Below are 14,152 nucleotides of genomic sequence, written 5' to 3'. Positions count from 1 at the left end.
TATACTTTATGGGGTCGGAGATGCTTCCTTTTGCCTGTTACATACATTTGGATTTTGCACAAATACAATATACCCTTATACCCATTTTTATTGGGTTCAGGGTATAAAAACGATTTTATGATCCTGTACCCTATAGATGCTGTTAAATATGCTAGACACTTTGTCGCTGGTTTTTGCACAACATCAGAACATATCTTTTGAGCTTCCGTTCTCAATATTTACGCTTCGTTTCTGCTTGAACTTTATTATTAGAAAAGTTTTAATGTATTTAATAAAGGCACGAACAAACCTAAAGCAGAACAATCAAACACAGCAGAAAAACAACTTATTCATGAACTGTACAAGTATGCATCCATGTTTACTATGGTGAAATGTGGTCCGAATTGTTGTGTATATCGACTCAATATCTAAGTATAATATACCTAGAGAATCGAGAGCTGATGAGTAATACAAGAACAATGTCAGCTTAGTGTTTGGCAAGGTCAGTCGAAATGTTTATTCATATTTCACAATTTACATACACAAAGAACTTAAATCATAAGCTTCTACTTCTTGTTGTGTAACTCAACTTAGTTTCGCTTTTATATTTGCCCCAGTTACTCCGTCCGTTGACGTTTTTTGTAGCCGTTGCTTGCGAGCTTTGCGTACGTAGGTTTTGTAATAAAAGTCGAAGAATAGTGCAAACATGAAGACGTTCTGAATAAAGCCGATAAACGCGATGAAGACAGGAAATTGACAAGGATTGCGAACGATCACAAGTAAAAAGTGCAGTGATAAGTAGCCGAACTGAACCAGCTGCAGCTGCGTGATATACCGCTTCCACCATAGCATCTGTTTCAATGCCCCCAGTGAGGTGGCAAAGTAGTAGGCGTACATTACAGAGTGCACCAGGAGGTTGATCAAGCCAAGCATAGTGCAATGAGAGCCCGCTAAGAAGGTCATAAAGATCGAAACACCGAAGACCATGCCAGCGTGGTGATATACATGTAGAAAGCTCACCTGGGAGTTCTTCTTGCGCAATACTATGAAGACCTGAAATAAATTGTGAGTTAGATAATTCAGAGACGTTCTGCTTTAAATGGCCTTGTGTCACTTACAGTATCTAGGAGATCTAGATATTTGAGAATATAGTAGCCGTAAGAGGCATACAGCAAGTGCATCATTTGCGGCGTTCTATTGAGATGTTCGACAGGCTGGCAGATAAAGCTGAACTCAGGTTGGAATAAGGTGTAGGTAATCCCGTAGACAAATATGATTGAATTTGCCACAACCTGAATAACGTTGTATAGCTGCATCACAAGTTTCAGTTCAAAGGGTCGCCGCTTTTCCATCCATTTGGGCCCAAAATATAGTACAAATGCCAAATAAACGACGATAACGAAAGCCACACTCCACAAATTGCCAGTGAGCGGTAAATGTGCTACGCGTGGATCTTTGTGCAGTTCGTACAGATCTCGCAGCATATAAAATAGATAAGCTACAACATTAGGCGCCATTTCAACTCCCACACTGTCACAGGATTCTGGCTTTCCTTTCGTTCGTTCCTGTTCGAATTTTCAAAATAGGCGTCAGCGTTTGCACACTTCGAAAGTCCGTATTCATCTGAGCAATAAACACTAACATGGCCACGTGTTGAAGTGTGCGACCACCATATACCTCTGTCCAACGCTTGATATGGTAATGACCGCTAAATGAGAAGCATTACGCTCGCCCAATTGACCTATGCAAAGCGTCGGCAGCATTACCTGCCGTGGAATGTATGCGAGTGGCATTGGCCACGGCGACCAACAATGACAACTATGACGACAAACTATGACGTTTCACGTTCTGGAAGATATTTATATACATTGTTTTGCTGAAACAAGCAATGGTTGAGATTTTATTTGACTTTCTGGTAATGCGTTACCTGAACGCGTGATAATGATTTTAACTGCTTTTGCACAAATTGAAAGGCTATTTACCGAATCTTGTGTTAGACGGCCATTCTGGACACTCTCAAAGGGTCAGCCACGACCTTGTCTGCGCAAGCGTCTTGCATGACCTTGTTGCTGTGCAGAATTTGAGTCAGTACCTTCTTGTTGGCTAAAAACCATCATTTGCATTTTCTTCGCAGCTGCGGAATATGACAATAAACGGGCTGCAGCTCATTTACACAAATAAGCTATAACCGCATGACTGTTGGCGGCCATTTCCATCTAGCATGCTCGATTGCGCTTGGACTCGGGTACAGCTCGTCGGCAATGTAAAGGGCCGCTGGTAGTGTAATAACCATAATGCCGACGTTTATGGCCACAGCAAACAACAAAAATAATAATGGTAATCATTTTGCCGTTCGCCGGAAGTATGCAAATATACGAGACGACTACGATGATGGCCATGGCGATGTCGATTCAGTTACACAAGGCATATGGCGTGAGAAGGCCGTGAACTGCTTCAAGGATATGGTCAGGTGTTGGGTGGGATTCGCCAAGCACCAAGTCTACAACCTTGAGCTCTGTTCTACAAATGATGCGTTAATGACACATACATATATATAGAAGTAAACAACGGGCCGAAAGCAAATATACTGGCAATGCGAACGTGTCTTACCGAGCCATTTTCTGTGTGTGTCTGCCGGTAATCATGGTTCACTGAATGAAAATAATAATCTCTTTCGGCAGGAAATGAAGGGAAATTCAACAGGAAGCTTTCGTGACGTGCTGCAAACATTCCATGTAAATAAACCAATTCTTTTAGTACTAGTGCCTATTTGTGTGGCAGCCTCTTTGGAGGCATTGAAAAGATAAAGTTAATTATCTGGTTTCTATAATTTAATTTTTTAAGCTTTTGTGTGTTCAACTCTGATTGTTGACCTAAAATGTTGCCTGCCTACACGGTATTTCCGGATTTGAGTTACTCGAGTAGAGCTTTCTTATAAATGTATTGCCTTCATCATGTTATTTTGATGTTGGTGTTTTTTTGCGCTCGCCATATTCCCTGTCGCACTTAGCAATGCAACTGCCAAGTGTAATAAGTTAACTGAAATTAGTTAATTGCTTTTAAATTACTAAGATTTTGACTGTGTTTTTCGCAATCGCATCTGATTTTCTAATCAGCTCTCTATATACAATGTATTTGAATATTTGCTTTGATTGGTAAAATAGATAGTAGATCTTTCTTGAAAATATATTTCTTTTCAGCATACCTTATTTTTCTTGTCGATTAAGTTATCACCCATCAACAGGCGGTGTTAATATTAGTTTGCGTAAATGAGAGTCCAGTCTCAGCTCTGTATATCAATCATTCTAGCGCTGTCAAAGTAAATCCCCTGGTAATAAGATATTTATTTCTATTTCCTCGCGGATATTTTATTATAATTTTTCTTTCCTTTTTGATTGCGCCAGAGAGAGATATCGTAAAAGTATACATAGTTACACGGAATTTCAAATCAATGGCCTTATTCCGTTAAAGCCAAGCGAATGATACACGTAAATTCGCCTTATGTTGGTTGCTCTATAAAGCTATGTCCCCTTTTAGGGTGACAGCCATAAGAGCAAACCAAAGAAACAAAAAGGCAGTAATAGAAACGATTTCGTAAAAATATGACAAACAATCAAAACGTATTCGAAAAAACCACAACACAGCCAACAAAACTTGCCAGCTGAGCCCGAGATTTGCTACCCAGCAGCAGACCCAGCAAGGCAGCCTAGTCAGCCAGAGTGCTGGGCGGTGTTGTAGTTAATGGAGATGAGGCGCGGCCGGCGTGAAGTAGGAAAAATAGCTTTGCCGTTCGTTGCACAGAGGAGGACTGATGAAAATTTATTGCTGCCAACATACCCATAGGGATTCGCAAATATAATACTACAACCACAGCGGGGCGGATCCAACAGTTGGACAGATGAGCGCGCGAACAGATGGCAAGAAGGCGTCGGCGGCGGCGTCGGTGTTGGCAGAGGTAGCAGCGATGTCGGTAGCGAGGCGACTGCATACAAACACGTACAACATGTCATGCAGTTTGCCCGGTCCCTTGTTGTTGCCTGGATCTGAATCTGGATCTGGTCTATGCGCTCGTTGCTATGCTAACATGTTTGTATTGAGTGTGTGTGGAATGTGTGTTGGGATTGTAATGTCTGTACGCTAGATGGGCGTGCGTACGGCAAAACTAAACCTATGAAAAATTCTACAAAGCAAAACATATAAAATGCGGTTTTCGCAGCACTCCGCTGTGAAGAAATCTGTAAAAAAATCTGTTAAAAATATATATATGTGTGTGTGTATGACAGCTAGAACATGCTGCTTTACCCTCTGCCTCGACTTCTATTCAATCTCATATAGTGTTGTACATCGTGCTCAGCTTAGCCGAGCTGCATGCACGCACTCTTCATGTTTTGTTATGAAAATTTAAGTGAAATCACTAAAAATGCCAAACAAAACTGCCAGATATGCAGATATACGGCGCAGGGAGCGGGGATAAACGTATGCGTATTTGTTGTTGGTGCAAAAGAAAACCTTCGGGTGGAACGCGTTTCCTCGCTATGTTTCGTGTGTTCTTGATGCTGTTTTATTTACGCTATTAGAGTACATTTATGAAAAACTGTAGTCAGTTTATAAAATGTGACTCGATGTGAGTTAATGTGCTTCCTTTAAGAACAACCGAATGGGTTGTGTAGTGCAACAGTTTTTTCTGCTGCTGTTTTTGTCACAGGACGATATCACTTGTAAAATGGGTCAAACAAAGTTCATGTTCCACGATTCTCTTATAGTGCCGGACTGTTGTGCTATAAAGAGTTTTCAGCTAATGGTTTTGGCTACTCAATGAACATTTGTCAAGGACGCAGTACGCCCACCCAAGGCGATGCCACCAATTTGCTACGGGCATCCGTCCGTCCTTTGCTTGGCTGGTTGTGAATCGTAAGTCCTTCTATATGTCGATGTCAATAGCTACGTTTTATTACCTTGTCCTTTGCATCCAAAACAAAAGCACCGAAAACAGCAACGCAGCGGGAATGGGTATGACACTCACAAAGCTAGTTTGAAAATTTATGATCAGTGACAAAAGCACATTCCCACCTGTGATATACCTTAACTGCTGCTCACTTTGTGCGTCTGTAATGCTGTTATTGTTGTGTGCTTTGTTGCTTTCGTTTTTTTCTCAGTGTACACGCCTTTTCAGTGCCATTGTTACACACACGCCCCGCCTCCAGGTCGACAGAAACGTTGGCAATTCCACGGTGCGCCACGCATCGATGGCCCTTTTATGCGCTTCGCAGTTTTCACATTTTTTGTGCGCGTTTGCCTTGGATTTTTGCGATAATGGAGACAAATGTTGGGCTCTTAAATTTATCGATTGGTTGGTTTGTAAAAGTTGCCAAGGAAAAATATTGGCCTGGCATGTGAATTTGTTTTTATAGGTAGGTTAGCTGTGCATGTGATTCCATTCCAAGCGCTGCACAGATTTAATGCTTTAAGTCGAGCAAAGTCCAACGACACACCTGATCTTTCAATTTATTTCTTGTTTTTCATTGCCTAATAGAAGAAAAGCAAAGTCGACGCCCGATAGCAAACAATGAATTGCGCTCTGCCCAAGATAAACTTGCGCCAAGATAAGCCAACTATTTGTGCAATGTACCCTGTTACCTCGTTGCTCTTGGCCACAGATCCGAAATTTACAATTCGCCCGCCGGCCTGCCTGTAGAAACTTTCAAATTGAAAGTTCATCGCATTTAGGCAGCTGTTCGTTCCGGCTTGGGACTGGGAAGACGCATCTGGCAGGCAAATTTTTTGGACATTTGTTGGTCTCCCTCTCTTCGTATATACGTATCTGCATCCATATTTGCGATGCTTGAATTTGTGCACTCTTTGTAAAGATATTATAGGGCGCCAGCCAGCAGCAACAACAGCATGTGCTTCGGATTAACTATCAGATAAACGCAGCATCTGTAGTCTGTTTGCTTCAGAGAACTTTTAATTTTTCGTGCTCACGCAATTGCAGCGTTGTGGTCCGCGATTAGGGCTTAACGTTAAACACTGCAACGTGCTGAAGGTCCTCGACGACCGGATTTATACAGCGTTACATTGGCATTTAAATAGGGTCGGGATTGTTGTACCAAGCGCGTTTTGCAAAGTATTTGCTTTTATGTAAAATTATAAATGCTACTTAGGTTGCTGCGGCAAATAAAACAAGTAGTAATGCCTCTTGTCGAAAAAGCTTAAATAGGAAATACCCAGTATCAGAATACTTAAATTTCCCCTTTCAAACAAAAAACAAGTAAGAGGTTCTAGTCGGGAGCTCCCGACTAGGGGATACCCTGAACCCTCTTCTTCCAACATCAAATGCATATATATATTCTATTATAGAAGTTATATGTCAAGTTTGGTGACTCTAGCTCGATATCGATATTGATTTTTATCGATTGCTTGGAAACGGAGTAAGTTATCGATTATCGGAAACAAACTCGATCTACGCGGGAACTAGGAGCATCTACATCTATAATTTCAAGTCTCTAGCTCTTATAGGTTCTGAGATCTTTGCGTTCATACATACGGACGGACGGACGGACGGACAGACAGACGGACATGGCTAGATCGACTCGGCTATTGGTGCTGATCAAGAATATATATACTTTATGGGGTCGGAGATGCTTCCTTCTGCCTGTTACATACATTTGGATTTTGCACAAATACAATATACCCTTATACCCATTTTTAATGGGTTCAGGGTATAAATATAACGTTAATGCATGTCCGATGATTACGAAATTTCCAGCCAACAGTGGCTTGGGGCAATAAAATATTCAATCATTATTTTTCCACTACCTTTAATCCCTCTTTACTCACTTTAAAGGTATAGGGTACACAAAATGAGGAGGGAGAAATATTATAGATATAAATATGTGAATGTACTGGTACAGGTTAAATGCATAAGCTCAGGCGCAGAGTACCCATCAGTTCCCTTCCCATTGAAAAACACTAAAATGCCTGCGGGCTCATGCTTTTAGTGGCTTAGAGCTGCCTTTGTTCGCCGGCTTGGCAATATATATATATATATATATATGTATATATATTTGTAAATATATATATATTGTACCTACAACTTGGTCTGAAATTGCTCGCAACTAACTGCGAATCACTTACCTCGATTTGAAGTGGTGGCATCGGCGTAGCAGAGGGCGGATAGCAGACATCCTAGGCTAATTACAATCAAAATGGGACACTTCATTTTCAGCGGCACCTGGTTGCGGGGTCGACTGCACGCTGAGGAAGTCGCACCGCTCCCGTGGCGTATGCTACGCGAAATTATTTTCATTGTTTTACTTATCCCGTGCTACGTATACGCACCCTTTGTTTTAAAATTGGTTGAAGTGGTCTCTTGTGCGGCGCGAGATGTGTCCCGTAATTGATATGGTATGTGAAATGCGCTATTTCGTGTCCTCTTTAAGTTTTAATTTATTAGAAGCTTACATACTTTGCATTAAATGCCACCTCTTCTGGCACGCACCATTCCTTTTTGCTCAATTTTAGTTTTATTTTATGTTTTTTTCAAAAGCGCTCTTTGCTTTTCCAACTAATTAGCAACCGCATGCGTTTTCTGTATTGCATACGTTCACTTTGCCTTTGACAGATTTTATTGTGTGTTCTATTAAGCGCCCAACGTTTAATTGTCCTTGACGCTTTTTAAACAAAAGAGAGTGTAAATTTTAAAATGTTATTAGTAAGTTATATAGGTAATACAGGTAATATATAAATGATTTTGTCCATTAATTCAGAGCTTATAAACTTTTGTTCAGTTCTCAGTGCACAGCTCAGGCAAAGAGTTGACACTGAAAATTTTACCACAATTTTATTAAATTTACAATTATAATATATGCGCATTTAAGAAGTTCTCAATGAACAAGTTCGAAAATCCCATATTTTACGAAATTAACGAGGAAAGCTTTAAAGTGCCTGACGGAGGCGGGGGGCCAAAGTAAACTAAACTTCAACGCTAAAGCTCATAGCCAAATAACGAATTGCTCTTAAGGACATACTCTTGCATGTGCACACATGTACACTTGGGCATCTCTTAGCACGCTTCTATTATGATCTACCCGCTGTCATATTTAAAGGCGAAGTTTTGTATAATTTAATGAGTTTGTTTTTCGTAATAGGCCAGCAGAAGGACCGAGCTGGACAGTGCATGTGCGGCCTGAGGGTGTGCCAAAGAAAAACAACTAAGCTGAAAAGTTCAAATTATTTCATTATCACTTCCATGCAGGGCAAAACTCAAGTGCCAAAGAGGCCAGAAAAAGTGCTTTATAGCTATACAATTTTTTATACCCTGAACCCATTAAAAATGGGTATAACCCTGAACCCATTAAAAATGGGTATATGGGTATATTGTATTTGTGCAAAATCTAAATGTATGTAACAGGCAGAAGGAAGCATCTCCGACCCCATATATTCTTGATCAGCACCAATAGCCGAGTCGATCTAGCCATGTCCGTCTATCTGTCTGTCCGTCTGTCCGTTAGTCCGTATGTCCGTCTGTCCGTATGTATGAACGCAAGGATCTCAGAACCTATAAGAGCTAGAGACTTGAAATTTTAGATGTAGATGCTCCTAGTTCCCGCGCAGATCGAGTTTGTTTTCTATAATCGATAACTTACTCCGTTTCCAAGCAATCGATAAAAAGATTTCCAAGATATCGATATGCTGTATTTTGGGCAATTTTGGTAAATAATAAGAGCTAGAGTCACCAAACTTGACATATAGCTTCTAAAATAGAATATATATATGCATTTGATGTTGGAAGAAGAGGGTTCAGGGTATCCCCTAGTCGGGAGCTCCGGACTACTTGTTTTTTTTTGTTGGAGGCAAGACGCGGCTGCTCATAAAAATAAAGTTATAAATTTAGATAAACCCATGCAGCCGATACTACTTCCGTGAGGAAAAAGCAGTCGGGGAACGCGACTAGTTCACTCTTACACTCGTCCATTCGGTTCAGCCACAAGGGCGAGCACGAAACCCATTAAAGTCACTGCGCTTCTGACGTTGTATGCGTGTTTGAGAGTACGCCATGTATAATTATCTATCGTATTCATTATTGCCATGGGCAGCCATTGCTTGTTCGACGGCTTGGTATCAGGAAGACCCTACGCAGTGCACCCTAGTGCCTGCCCGTTGCTTCGCCGCATGTCCTGGAGGAGCAATAAAATATTTGTATCCATTTTGTACGCTTCACAATCGACTTGAAGCTTCGTAGGTGGTGTAACATTTATTCGCTGACCATGTAATTACTCAAAATTATTCCAAGTATTTTGCAGAAGTGGAGTGAACAGAAAGATAAGAGTTTTATATGCTTTGGCCTATACAGCCAAAAAGCTCTTATCATGTAGGCGGCTAAGAGTCATAAATAAACAGACCGGCAACGAAACGGTAGAAGAGGGCAAACTGTCGACGCCATAGCCATTGTCCATTGTCATTTTTGCAGCCACCTTGGCTAGTCCAGCATTAGTTGATGTTGTTGCTGGCCGTGGTTATCAATTTTATGGGTGCTCGGCCTCCAGATTTATTGCAGAGCGTCGCTTATTTTTAAGTAAAATTCTGCTTTCTCCTTAGCTGGAAAAAATGTTCTCTAAATAATTTGGCATTGTATTTCGCTGTTGACTTGTCTCCGGTTCTCCGCAGTCATTTTTACGTGAGACTTCACCGTTCCTAATTTTTGCGCTATTCATTTGATATCTAACCTTAACTAATTGCGACTTTCGCTTTCAGAAAACTGTGTCCGGCGGGCTATTTGTAGCTGTGGCTGTTGGACGTATAAATTGCCCTTTGCCGTATAATTTCAAGCTATAAGTTGCTTGCGCAATTAGTTTTAGCTGTTAAACTGATTTTCTGTCAGCAGGCGCTGAGCGCCAGTGGGACGTGAATAAAAACGAAACAAGACCAACGGAAAGGAGAAGCCACGTCTTTGTCAGTTAGTTTCTGTGGTCGACAAGCGAAACTTTAAAATGGGTTAATTGCATTGTAAACTAGACAAACAAATGTCAAACAAGTGCCGTAGAAACTGAGCAACAAAACAACAAACACTGCTGAGCAGCTTCGGTATTCGCAAGAGCCTGGTGCAGATTCGATTCAAACAGCTGATTTTTATTTTTTAATCCGCCGCGGTTCTTTTATAGGATGCCTTGCAACTGAGCGAGCTGCGAAGTGCATAATTAAAATTAGCAAAACCATGTTTAAAAGTCTGCTAAAGACGACAACCAACCAGCAGAGCTCATTTCATGCTCTGCTGCAAATCGGTTGGCAGTTTAATCAAGCCAGTAGCCTATGCATCAGGAACGACCTTACTCAAGCAAGCCTAACCCCTGGCGAACAGAAAACATGTATTCACAGCGTAATTCTGTATGATGAAGGCCATTACTCAGTCCGCTAAATTTGTTAAAATCAGATTGAGGACGAAATGTTGCCTGTGCACTATTTTAATATTGAAATTATACATACTTCAAAAGCTAGCAGAAAAAACCGACGCATACAAGAGCTTAGTTCAAAGTTCAAGCTATGCCTTTTAAAAAGTTCGCCAAGTCAAGGGGTACTGACTCTCCAACAATGTGCGGAGTTGGCACACACGCTTGCATATGCTGACACAGAGGCCTAATATGTTGGTCTTGTTGAAACATTTATCGGCTAAAGAACTTTTTTACAAAAGATCTCGATAAAAGATTATTAAAATTTTCCAAAAGAGTGGCACAAGTTCACTGCAACAGTTCTTCAAGTGCTTGCGGGCTGCAGGTTATCTGCAGTCTCTGTGTCTCACAGAGGCATACTCCACTTCAACCTAAGTACATCTGCGTCTAAAAAGTTTGTTGTCAGTCTCCATGTTTCAAAAGCGATGAATGCAGTGCATATCAAGTTCTCAAGTTCACTCGCGGATTTTCCTGAGCGGTGCGACATAGACATAAATATAATAAAATATTTGCCTTTCCCCCTTATGTCTGGCAGCAAGTTAGAAGGATAAGGCAGCTAGACTGCCCGCCAGCGACTGGTCACCTACCAATGGATCGATATATGAAATATGAAAAAATACCTTCACCATATTAAGTATATATATGATTGTTGATGTTAGCTTTAGAAACGTATTTTGCCTGCGCCTTGCTTGCTCGAAACCAGTCGGCTAATCCTATGCATTTTTGCTGAAGCAAACATAATTCATCTTTTATGTACAGTGCGCTGGTCCTTGCCGGCGTGGCACCTATGTAGTTCAGGTATGTATTGGTATTACGAGCCTGGGGCTGTGGATTCACTTAGCAATTACTGCTTTATTTTTTATGCCGAAATGAATTATCCCTTACCGCCACGGGATGCAATTTCTGCTTGCGTTGCTTTTTGAGCTGTTCACAATATTCTTCTATGGATAGCACTTATGTTTGCCCCCATTGTTACCTGCCCCTATGCTTGTTGCCAACGCGCTTATTTGATGTCAACGTCATAAACGTTCAGTGATGCCTTAAGCGGAAATAAACACGATTGCAAAAACAACAACGTGAATGTTGTCTGTGTGTACACCGTGGCGAGCGCTTCGGTACCTTTTACATTAAGTCGTACAGCTATTTTCAATATCAATCTATTAATAATCTTTTGAATATAATTTAATAATTTAATTTACCTATATGCATACAAGGTTTTATTTAAATATGGCACTGCTCAAATATAAAATCTAGCCTTGCGACCAAATATCGAATACAACTAAATCCATAAATCAAACAAAATGACAGCGAAAAAATTGCTAACATAAAAACAACAATCAAAGCCATTATAATAAATTTATAAAATGAAAAAAGTTATTTTAGATGGTGTAAATGACAGTCAGGATTTTGAAAAAATTCAACAACACGAAAGTTACATGAACTTGTGACTTTGCTTGACACTTTTAAAAGGTAAATATTGAATTAAATAATGTTAACGAACGTAAAGTGAAGAAAACATACTGAAACTAACCAGCTATACGGAAAAACTCTAATGAAAAACCCCATATTTTTGTATGTTAAATTATTTACCACTCTCTTCAATATTGAAAATAAATCCCTATGCCACAATACGTTACGCAGCACAAATACTGATAAGGCATTGAAGGGAAAGGCTTCTTCTGAAGTAGCACAATTCTAGTACTTTTTCCTATCTTTTTTCTTTTACAGGTAAGGCATGAAAACATGCATGACCCGGTACATACTTACAAAGCAAAATCGAAAATCGAATCGAAATTGAATTGAATCTTACCAAGAAGTCTTCTTGTGTTATGTGAAATTTTGATTTTCAGGACTATGCTGCTCGAATCTAAATTGACAATAGGTTAAAAGAAGTATCACATTGATTTTGCAGGGCTCTAACTAATGTCTTTTGTTGAGTAGATGACTAAGTAAGGTGCTTCTTTTTATAATCAAGTCCTATTATGTGTTTGAGACTATGAACGAACGGAGCGTAAATGGTATCTCATTAAATGAAATGTCGGTCTTTTAATCAAGGTCAAAAAAGGATTTAATTTTTTTGATTAAATATCATAATACCAGCGCTAGACAGGTGTCTAATCATAAAGGCCCATTCAATGAACAGATTTGAAAATCTAAGACAGTCTAGTCAATACATTCAACCGTCATTCTTCTTTTTTCTGTTAGCCTTAACGTTAACATACTAATTAATTTTAGTGAACAAATTTCTGTGATACCCTACGTATAGAAATTAGAAAAATTAACTAATTCCGGCCGGTAACTTTCAAGGCTTGTTAGCCGACTGCACAATAACCGCTGGCCTGTCTCACTTGACAGCGCAAATTGACTGAGGGCCGGTAGCTGTCGTACCCAGACAGGTAACAATGCTCACCTCTTGCTTCCAGCGACAGTTTAAGATTAAAGCACACGATGTATTGTGACAGTTGACAAGTTGTTTATGCAAAGTCACTGTTTAGATTGACGGACAACCTGTAGATGAGCTACATTTCCTTTACATATCAATACAACCAAATTTGTACCATCCGAGGGCCACTTGAAGAAAATGGCCAATTAGAAGTTTTTTATGTGTTTTTTAGTTTCACACGGTAATTAATTGAAATTTCAATTGCAGTGAATGTCAGCTGGGCAAAAAGATATGTGTTCAGCACTATTTAGCCCCAGCCTGCGGCAGCCTTGCTTATACATACAGCTCGCATTCAACGTGATGAATCCACTTCCTTCGGCTAAGCGGAGAAAACTTTCAGCCACAGACTTTGTTCTGGCTGTCAGCACCACTTGCTAAACGCTTTTCCTGTTCTCCTTTGTTGTAGTAGTTTTCATAAACTGCATGTGTTTGTGTGTTTATGCATGTGTCTATGGCGGCACAAAAGCTGTTGCTTTCCTGCTTAGGCGCTAGCTAAATGCTTTACCCGCAGGGGCAAGGCACCAGACACGTGAAAGGACCCTTGTGCCTCTCACAATGCATGCTTTTGGCCACACTAAAGATTTTCTTTTCAAATTTCATTCGATGTTGGCCCTTGTTGCTTGTCGCAGTGGTTCTCTCAGACCGTTTACTTCCTTGGTGCTATTAACTATAATTACCGCATTAAACGGCAAAGTGTCTTAATATTCAATTACAAGTTTTTTTTATCCACAGGCCTTTCGTAAAATACATTTATGCGTGTTTTGTGCTATTTGCGGCGGTCGATTGGAAAAGTTTCACTTATACACATTTCGGCTGACTTTTTCATTCTGTCTTTGTTTACTCTTCTAGGCCCTAATGACGCTTGAGTGCGTACAAATTATATCCGTAAATCTTAATGATTGTATTGCTTTTGATTTTGTGCCAAAAAGCTGTTCGAGTTTTGTCGCCTGTTTGTGTATTGATCGGTTGCTAGCCAATGTGCGTTTTGGTGCCAATGGTCATCATTGGTGCATCGGTAAATAAAATTGTATTTTCTGCCTGCCGGCGCTGCTAATGGCCTAGTTGAATATTTCGAATTCACCGACTGATTTTCGGTGCATTTGTAACAACACATGGCAGAAAAAACATTGCTAATGAAATTACGAGTATGCTCCTTTATCAGGCCCCTCAGACTTTACTGTAACAAGTAAGAGGTTCTAGTCGGGAGTCCCGACTAGGGGATACCCTGAACCCTCTTCTTCCAACACCAAATGCAAATATATATACTATTCTAGAAGCTACATGT

At 40.3% G+C, this 14,152-nt stretch overlaps 2 protein-coding genes across 3 annotated transcripts in view; both read right to left on the bottom strand.

Annotated features, from left to right (window-relative positions):
- Positions 1 to 14,152, bottom strand: part of LOC115768628 (neurotrimin) — a 45,634-nt gene that overhangs the window by 26,258 nt on the left and 5,224 nt on the right. The window contains exons 1-2 of one of the 2 annotated variants that reach the window (XM_030713292.1): positions 12,835 to 12,867; positions 7,114 to 7,649 (exon numbers count right to left, since the gene is read on the bottom strand). In XM_030713292.1, coding sequence (XP_030569152.1) covers positions 7,114 to 7,285 — 172 coding nt within the window. In that variant the 5' untranslated portion in view covers positions 7,286 to 7,649; positions 12,835 to 12,867. Of the gene's footprint in view, positions 1 to 7,113; positions 7,650 to 12,834; positions 12,868 to 14,152 lie in introns of those variants that run through there. The other variant, XM_030713291.1, reaches the window with a different exon arrangement.
- Positions 467 to 1,593, bottom strand: LOC115768629 (elongation of very long chain fatty acids protein F). The gene is made up of 2 exons (XM_030713293.1): positions 1,098 to 1,593; positions 467 to 1,032 (listed from the first exon to the last, which is right to left on the bottom strand). The coding sequence occupies exons 1-2, from the start codon at positions 1,494 to 1,496 to the stop codon at positions 565 to 567; spliced, it is 867 nt and encodes a 288-aa protein (XP_030569153.1). The 5' UTR covers positions 1,497 to 1,593; the 3' UTR covers positions 467 to 564.

The sequence above is a fragment of the Drosophila novamexicana genome, unplaced genomic scaffold, assembly GCF_003285875.2.
Source record: "Drosophila novamexicana strain 15010-1031.04,08,12 unplaced genomic scaffold, DnovRS2.1 tig00001876-arrow-arrow-pilon, whole genome shotgun sequence".
Classification (NCBI taxonomy): Eukaryota; Metazoa; Arthropoda; class Insecta; order Diptera; family Drosophilidae; genus Drosophila; species Drosophila novamexicana.
The sequence above is the reverse complement of the archived record's forward strand: the minus strand, read 5'-3'. Positions and strand labels throughout refer to the sequence as shown.